At 37.1% G+C, this 9,747-nt stretch overlaps 1 protein-coding gene across 11 annotated transcripts in view; it reads right to left on the minus strand.

Annotated features, from left to right (window-relative positions):
- Positions 1–1,431: 1,431 nt before the first annotated feature.
- The window catches only part of MEF2C (myocyte enhancer factor 2C), a 170,290-nt gene continuing 161,974 nt past the window's right edge, over positions 1,432–9,747 (minus strand). For 10 of the 11 annotated variants that reach the window (XM_024734346.1, XM_024734348.1, XM_024734345.1 and 7 more), the window contains one exon: positions 1,432–6,149. In XM_024734346.1, the coding sequence (XP_024590114.1) occupies positions 5,828–6,149 (322 nt within the window). In that variant the 3' untranslated portion in view covers positions 1,432–5,827. The remainder of the gene's footprint in view (positions 6,150–9,747) is intronic. The other variant, XM_024734347.1, reaches the window with a different exon arrangement.

Genomic DNA, 9,747 nt, shown 5'->3' on the forward strand with positions numbered 1-9,747 from the left:
CCAAAGAAAGAGGCAGACCACTCCAGATTGGTGGGTGGCAGGTTTAATAAGCAAGGAAACTTACACAGAAGGCTTATCTTGAGTGGCTGCAATATAAGTGAATCTCTGCACCCGCTCACCAGAAACTTAAAAGTTTTGTTTCTTGGCCGAGCAGACCGCGGAGCGGCTGGGCCCGTGAGCCATGGCCGCTGAGCCTGCGCGTCCAGAGCCTGTGCTCCGCAACGGGAGAGGCCACAACAGTGAGAGGCCCGCATACCGCAAAAACAAACAAACAAACAAAAACCACAGGCTCAGAGATTAGATTTTCAAGATGGTGACAACGGAACATGAAGCTAAGTGGAGGGCCACGTGTGACTGCAGAGGTCTTGTGCCCACAAATCAGCCCTGTCCTTATCCATCTGGGCCTTTCTCCATCCTACCCAACTCCAAAGACAAGTCAAAGACTGCTTCTGCTGGGCAGGTTACGAGGTGCCTATTCTTGGGGCTTCAGCTCTGTTCCAAAGATGGCCAAAGTGGTTCCCTTCTAGCACTTTAAAGATGTCTCTGAAAACACTTCCTATTTCCTATTAGCCTTTTAATCTCCTATTAGGTTATACATTTATTAATAGCAAGAGCTACATCTTGATTCATCCTAGAATCTACCACGAGATACGCATAATAATTGCTTAATAAATGCTTGCTGAAAATGGATAAAGAGAACAAAGAGAAAAGCACTGCTATTCTGAAGCCACATGCAGCGTTTCTGCAGGAGGCATTCTTTTTTTCATCAGAGGAGGAGTCACTGCTAATGCAAAAGTCCAGTTCTCCAGTCGGCTGGCCAGGGCCTCCTTATTTTCCTTTTCAGTTCCTAAATTAGTCTCTATGTTGATCTTTCTAAGGACATTTCCTTTAGAAATTATATCAGTAATTAAATTTTGGTAATGGATATATTTTATAGTTTCTAAAAATGGATGAATTCACTAATTTCCCCAAATATTTAGATAGAAGCCTATGTTTTCAACCTCTTTTGGTTAAGTAGACTATTCTGATGAAGAAAAAAGAAATAAGTCTGGAAGTGCTTTTTACACACTTTAGTTTAAAAAATATTAAACATGGGGATATCTTGCACAATGAGTTTTGGAAAAGTCTGTGTAATTAAGCAAGTTATCAAAGATCTTCACGGAACTGCTTTGATAACAAAGTTGAGCCACTTGATAAGAACCTTGAACTTCCCACACTGGCTGGATACATATATCACCCCAAGAGTAGGGAAACAATTCACACTCTCCCTTCCCCCCAAAACACAAATACCCCTCTTTTTGAGTATTTTGAGTTGAAAACCAAGAAAGCTCACTTGTGCTTGTGGGAGAAGCTGCTTTAAAAAAACACGATAAAGTGGAATAAATTTGAACAGCAAAACATTAATTAAAAAAATGCACCACAGACACTGCATCACTAAGAAAGCCAGTAACTTTACTGAATTGTCTGCAAAATACAAATTATACCTTATTTCCAGCAGGAGAAACTTTTGAAAATTCCCCACTTTTATTCACTACAGACAGCTGAATTAAGTCCCTTGAGATACACAGATGTGGTTTAACTTAGTTATAACATCTTGTCATCTAGTGGCGACAAAGTCCAGCTTATGCCGCTGTGAGCCTCTATTTGAATATTTGTTGCAAATGCTTGTATGCCCTCATTTACAAGCTATTTTAATTACTGTCATTTAATGGAAACAAGTCCCCAGAAAAAGAAAAAGAAGAAAAATGATACAGCAAACCATCTGAAGCAATCCAAGTCCTATGCCTACAGTGACCCAGGGCTGCTTCGCTCCAAGAGAACACTGGTAATGCATTCAAACCACAACAGAATCCGTCTCTTAGCTGACCTCTCTGAATTAAACTGAGGTATGGATCAATTTGAGGTATGAACAGGGAAGGCAAAATGCAATACCCGATTATGAAAATAACCAAAATGGACAAATTTAATGTAGAAGATATGTGGCTTGGATTGCTCCACATCTTTGGTTAAAACGTATTAAGAAAAGCCTTTAATTACATCTTGTAGTCTGAAGCATTCTAACAGACACCAGTATTCCATCAATCTTCAAAAGATCTGTAGTGGCAGGAAATTAACGCCATATAAGTGATGACATCACAGCAGATGGCACAAACGGGAACAGATGAAGTACGCCATGCTTAGGCAACAGCATTTATTGGGGGTTCAAGTGGCGGCTTCTTCTTTAAAAAAAAAAAAATCTTTTTTTTTTTCTAAAGAAAGAAATACAAAGCAGTTACTCTCTGGAGTAAAAAACAAAAACAAGGATAAAGGGGGCAAAAAATGCTATCTCTAAGTTAGAAGATGGGTATGTAAGAAAAATAAATACATAAAAGTGTGAGAGGGCAGACTTTTTTTTAAAAAGTGTATTGGAATTTTTTAAAATTTTCACCTTAGTTAACCTTAAAATGATCTGAGGATGATAGGTATTTTTATATTCATCATTACAAAATGCTAAATTCCACCTTTGGGAAAAAATAAGCCATTTTACTAAAAAACACAATTTTAAAAAAGGTTGAAATGAACAGCCTTCCACGCACCAATGCATACAGGTTGTGCAGCTTGTGTATATTGCATCAGTTTTACCAGTATTTAAGCTTAATATTACCAAAAAATCTTCTAAAATAGGATTAGATATAACAATACTTGTAAGCTGTGTAAAATGCCACTTATGGTTCTTTTACTTGCAATGAAGAATGTTGCCTAAAATGTTAGGATGGGTTATGTAAAATAACACTCCCTCAGGGCTCTGCCCTAAACTCCTGAATACAAAGGTTTTACCATGATAAAAACCCAAAACCGTACTAGCTTTGCAAATACAATAAATGGTAAATTACAGATAAGGTATAAGGGTAAAGATAGACAGCGATTGTTTACAGAAAGTGACACATCACAATCAAAATTGTGCTTCTTCTCATTAAATCATCTTCAAAAAATTCTCAGATTATCCCTTTGCTATCTTGCCACCACTTTATATGAATTCAGTAGTGGGAACAAGAGATGACTGGCATCCATTTTCAAGTGATTCTGTTCTTTTCATGTTCTTATAAAACTATTGTCAGAACTGCTATAAATAGCCAAGGCTTCTGCTGGTACTTTAGCTTACTTTATCTTCAGCATTAGAAAATCACTTTTTCTTTCTTGCTGAGGCAAATTGCAGGTAAAGAATTAATATGGCTATTTTTTCATATTTTCACATAATGACCCTTTCCCACCCACTGGTAAGTTATTGATAAAGAGTTTTGAAATGACAAAGAACATTTGTGACATTTGCATATTTTGTACATATCAACTTATAAGGATGGGTTGTAAGAATGGGATCAAATTTATGGCGAGGAAAATAATTTTCTGTTTTTCCCCCTATGTGTGAATGTGTGTGTGTGTGTGTGTGTGTGTGCGCGTGTGTGATGGTTCAGGGATGATTTTCTGTTTTTCCTCTGCATAAATGTTTTTCTTTCATGTTCCATGGACACCTGGAGTAGTGGGATATATGAAATGATTGATTTTTTTGTTTGATTTAGTATATAAAACGTTAGTACAAGGCAGGCTAGCATCCCATATGGATAGAAACAAAGGTGCATTGTGGTCTAATTGTGGATTTCAGATCAAGTTAAGAAAAATATAGCCTAGTTAGTAAGGTCTCTTGGCTTTTGCCACCCAGCGGCAGCCTTTTGCAATGAGAAACACATAGCAACTATGCAAGAAAAAGAAAAAACTGGATAAGAAATGTCCTACACCTGATATAGCAGTGTCAATCTTACTGTCTATCTTCTTTGCTGTGTATGTCAATGTGTATGACTGGAGATGAATCGACAGATCTTCACATTCCAAGAGAAAATCATTCCTAGACTGAAATCTCTTTTAAACAATATATATCAACTTTCTTTTATGGCACTCACTTTTTAAAGGGTCTGAAAATTAATCCCTTATAGACGAATATTAGACAAGAGTCATCATTATTTTTTGAAAATTAAAAAAAAAGGGACATAGAGAGGTTCTTTAATGGGATTTCTTGAAATGGCTATTAAATCTCTTTATTGAAGAAAAAATAGATGACATACATGCTTTATGCAGAAGTGACATTTGGGGGTCCTGACACACCGGGATTGTTCAACAGTCCTATATTGCTGACAAGATTGTTAAGGGTCAGGTAAAATAATTAAAAACGGATGACGAAGCAACTATCCCTTTACCTGCTTCCTTCTTATCTAGCACCCAGTCTTTCACATTTTTCTTCTGTGGGAATTTATAACTCATGCATAGAGTAAACTCCATATCACTTGTTTCTAGGGCTATATTGGCGGGACATGTGCCCCAACACAGCTCTCTCTTCTGGGCATATTTCTTAAAAGCGTTATCAAATTCTAGGCTGAAAACCAACCATATCATTTAGGATATGGGCAAGTTTAGGGTATGCACTTACTGAATTCCAAGATGCTTGGTGAAATGGTGAGATCAGAAAGGGGCCCTGCATTTGATAAAAATGCAAACACAAAACCAAAAAAAATAGCATGAAAGAAACTAATTAGTATATACAATGGATGTCAGTTGACCCAACTGATTGCTAATGGGTTAAAAACAATTTAGGGTGTTGCAACGTGATATGTTCTAATCCCACAGGTTATCCTTTTGACAGCTGACCTTGAACTTATAAAATGTATGCAGAGTAAAAGAAAACAGAAAGAAAATAGTTACTCAAATGTGCGACTGCACAAGTATGCCCCCCTCCCGCTATTAAGATAACAAAACTTCTGCTATTACCGTAATATTATATATATTAGAAAGCTATACACAAGCATGTTAATTTCACAGATTTTTTAAAAGATTCTTAATATTTTATATAATTAGAAATACACATTTCAAAAACAAAACTTCTACAAAGAGAAAACAGTTATCTTGGTTAGCAAAGCATGGAGTTCTTCATGGCTTAGGGTAGTGCTTTCTATACAAAAAGTCCTTTTTGGTTTTTTTACAGGACCGTTTAAAATAGTAGCGAAGCTATCAAGGGGGAAAAAAACACATTTTGGCTTAGGTAAACTACAAAAAGCCACAAATGCTTTGCAAACTCTGTCTTACCTTTTATATGAAAATAAGCAAAATGTAATGTACATATTTTTATATTTTTATTTAATAAGAGATGCAGACCCAGATTTATTTATTTATTTAATTAAATACGTTAGCCCTCAAACTCCACATTTTTAAAAATAGGTATGGTCCTCTTTTAATGGTCGTCGATCCTTTCTCATGAGTGCCATACACCAAGGATGTGCCTGCAGGTTTGTGAGCGATCTCGGGGTGGGTGTTAGGTGACCTGATGTGTTCCTAACATTTAACCGTGGCCACCCTTTGCCGGGTCTGTCCAAGACATCTATACACTTTTCTATATGTTGCATAACAGCTGCTCTCTCTTTCAGTAAAGATCTGCCGCTTTTGGCAAATGTTTCCTTTTGTCTATTTACATGTAAATAACGTTGAACCTGCAACATGACACTATCTATTGTAACATACATTTTGCAAAGGAGCACAACAGTGAAAAGAAGTTAGCCTTAAAATCTATTTTGTACAAGTGTTCTGTTGTACAACTCAAGTGCTAAGCTTATCTCAGCATTTCTGTTTATCTTTATACTGTATCACTGAGGCAATTTAAAAGTACTTTTACAAAACAGAGTACCTGACTTTTTTTTTTTCCACACACAGCACATATAATGCATATCGACCCCCCTTCCCCATTAAGGTATAGCACACACACACACTGCAAGAAAAAAAAAAAAACTATTAAGTAATAATCTGATCATGTTGCCCATCCTTCAGAGAGTCGCATGCGCTTGACTGAGGGACTTTCCCTTTCGTCCGGCGAAGGTCTGGTGAGTCCAATGGGGGAGTGGAATTCGTTCCGGTGATCCTCTCGGTCGCTGCCATCGTACGAACTGCTACAGCTGCTCAAGCTGTCAACAGGAGATCTCCCCGCCTCGTGGCGCGTGTGTTGTGGGTATCTCGAAGGGGTGGTGGTACGGTCTCTAGGAGGAGAAACAGGTTCTGACTTGATGTTGAGGCTTTGAGTAGAAGGCAGGGAGAGATTTGAACTCTGAGATAAATGAGTGCTAGTGCAAGCTCTGTAGGAGGAAAGGAAACCCAGTTACAGATGGAGGAGGCCTGGAGCCCCCAGGAACTCACAATTACATTAAAACATCAGCTTAAAGATTTGCATCGACAACAGAGCATGCCCAGAGGAGAGCGTGTTTGAAAGCACCTGGGGGCGTCGCCTTCTTAGAGCAATTGGGATGCTTTTGTTGATTTGCCCCATAATAATTCCAGCATTTAACTAGTCCAGGCCTCACGAATCATACCTCTAGTCTCTCACAGCCTCCCTAAATGTACGGGTTACCAGTTCAGGAAGATTTTTAACGAGACACGCTGGAAAAAGCATTTTCTATGTCCATGGAATTTCTCCCTAGGCTAGTTCCAAAATGTAATCCAAGATTTAACAATAGGGCTTAACAATACAGGGTTTAGGTTCTGAATTAGACTTCTTTGATTTACTAATGCCTGTGTTTGAAAATTATTGTAGAGGTCTTATTATGGATATAAATGTTTCCCTGAATTTAGTATGCATATTAAGTTGTACAGTCTTCAGAGAAAGTGAAGAGAGTTCAAATTTCAAATAAATAGAATCCATAAGATGCTACCTATAACCGTTTCTGGTGAAAAGCTTAGGATGGGGAAAGATGGGGAAGGAAAATTTAAGTATTGGCTTAAAAACACTTAAGACTTCCTATCCCACTAAGACTGAGAAAGAATTTGACTTTCTTCATCCTTTCTCAGTTACATGGGATGAAAATACTGTTTTTTTCCCCACAATTACCTCAATATTATTATAGCTAGTCTCTCCCTGCTGGGATACTAAGACCACTCCTCTAATTTATCATTGTCATTAGTTGATGAATCTGGATTTGCCTAAGGTAAGGTTGTTGTAAAAAAGGATCTAGTGTGATTTTACTGGGTTTATAACCCTTAATCCTCATTTAATTCCAGGATAGCATAACTTGCCCTTCTTCCAAGGTGTGGGAGAATTTAGATACTTGGAAGTTCGGGAGGGAAAAGCATTAAGCTCTTAGGTGTAGCTAGCAATCACAATGACTTTGATCAGGATAAACCATAGTAATATTGCTGACATCAATTTTAAGATGCTTGTACTGTTCTTACATTCTGAGTGCACTGACATCCACGGCTAGAGTCAGTGTTACTTGTCCATATTGTCAAGAGGGAACAGATATCTCTTTTACTGAGGAGAGTCACAGTAAAGAATCATCCATACAGACACACCCACTTTAAACAGGAAAGCAAACCCACCTACTCATGTATGTGATTATGTTACTTTCCAATGGAGAGAATTAGATAGTATTAAAAATGTCACTGTAAGCAGTGAGAAAATGGGCATGTATTTCAGAGGAAAAAGTGGAGTAATTTGGGGCTGGGCTTTTGGAAGATGCAATTCAGGTTCAAGATACATAGAGATAACAAAATTAGAAATGAGTTTATCTCTGAGTGATGTTTTATACAAAAGCACCACCTACTGGCAAAGAATTACTTTCCTTCTCTTATTAATAGATGAGCTAATGTAGAGAATAACGTAAGGGAGAATTGTTTGTTTCCCTAATAAGGCTTTCTTTCTCTCTCTTTTATGATCTTACAGAATCAAAGCAGTCTTAGCATTTATATCAAGATACTACACATTGAGTGTATATAATTTTCAATCACCTGTTTATACTTTTATTTGTTTTTATTTTACATTGTATATTAGTACACTAATTTTCTAAGACTTTTAATTAAATACTCTTTAAATCAAAAAGGTATTGAAATGAGGAGGGGAACACCTGTATTTCAAAAGGATCCATAATAGTGGACTATTTTATCTTGGTTCAGAGTTACTTAATGATTCATTTTGATGTCACAGGAAATCATCTTTTGATTTCCGGAAGAAAGAATTTTCCTGGCTCTGGATAAGAAAGACTATTTCACTAAAATTTAATTAAATGCTTCTACTATGAACCACACAACTGTTTAATAATGAATGTCAATTAGGGGTCTGAAAATAAAGTGGCATATCAATAAGTACCTTTGCCTGCCCTTTGACATTTAGATTCAGAGGCAGGGTGACATGGAACATTAGACAAAAAAATTTGGTGAGTTGAACCAGTATAAGCAGTTAATCTGCATAAACTGAGCAAAAAATAATAAAATCAAAATGCTGTTTCTTTAATACAGCTTTTGGAAGCTGCTTTTTCTACTTATTCACTCCATTTCCCAAAGTCAGCTGGCTTGTATAGATTTTGCTATATCTCTTCCCCACAAAAGATACAACACTCACTTGTTTATCCTTTCCTACAAACAAATAGGCTAGTCCCTGAGATAAGATAAACTTAGTTGGTGGCATTTCATTTGACAGTGAAAGCGTTCATGAAGCATTTTGAGTAGTTCTGGGGACACTAAATCCACAGTAATGCATTGTAAGTGATATCTTAGATTCAGCTTCATTATACTGTGCTATGGGATTCAAAAGAGAATGAAGTTTAATTGGCTAGTCTCCATTATCAAAGATGTATGCTCTTGAAAAAGGAGCATTAACAGCACTTCGCTGTATATATACTAGATTCAGATATAAGCATGTTGGTCTACTTGTTCTTGAGAACAAAATTTTTACAGACACAGATAATTGTGAGATACTTCCTATGTGAGGAGGTACATGGGGAGACAGAAGCCAGATATGCACGTTCCCATATCCAGTCCTGCTGCAAGCTCCCAGCTACTACAGATGCCTTCCTTCCAGCTGGGGAAACACCGACCTTCCCCATATTGTTGAGAAATGAAACATGACTGGGTAGCTTTATTCAAATTTCTTCCTGCCCCCGCCTGGAAATTAGACTATCAAACTATATGTAACCTAACCTTTTAAAAATCATCTTTACTTAAAAGTCATCTCTCAGTATGTACTGAATACCCACATCAACAAGGATGATGATGGAAATGCTTCTAGCAAATAGGTTGTCTTTTTTTTAGGTGGTAGGAGAAAAATACCAAAAAATTTGAGGGTCATTTTCTCAAATATTAGTATTCGAACGACTTTTGCTGACCCTCGATGGCAAGTTCCTTCTGCCAGTCTGCTCTGCCCCCTACATAGGTCAGTTTATGCTGGTTATCTAACTTGCTTAGATAAAATCAGATACTAGATAGTGCTAACAGTATAGCTTTAAGGACTTAAAGGTATTTCTATGAACAAAATATGAAGAGCTCTTTCATACTTCTTTAATTTTGAGAAAGAATTGTGGCAACCCTCTTGGGCTGCGAGGAATTACTACTTAGGTGGGCTGAAAGGTATTTTACTCTGCTTTGAACACTGTATCTATCCGAAAGAATGTGAGTCCACCACACAAGCATTTGGGACTACTTTGGCCTGTAAAAATATCAGTTTTTAAAAACTGATTTACATTGTAAGGAATAAAGGCAGCTCATATAATTTATTTTACAAAAATATTACAACTTGGGATTTTCTTTTTCTTTTTAATATTTAATCGTGTGAGCATAGGCTAGCTCATTTGAAGGAATTTCCTTTTGAAAACTACTGTGTGTGTGTGTGTGTGTGTGTGTGTGTGTGTGTGAGAGAGAGAGAGAGAGAGAGAGAGAGAGACAGAGAAAGAGAGAGAGGGAGAGAGG

The sequence above is a fragment of the Neophocaena asiaeorientalis genome, unplaced genomic scaffold, assembly GCF_003031525.2.
Source record: "Neophocaena asiaeorientalis asiaeorientalis breed wild unplaced genomic scaffold, Neophocaena_asiaeorientalis_V1.1 scaffold184, whole genome shotgun sequence".
Taxonomy (NCBI): domain Eukaryota; kingdom Metazoa; phylum Chordata; class Mammalia; order Artiodactyla; family Phocoenidae; genus Neophocaena; species Neophocaena asiaeorientalis.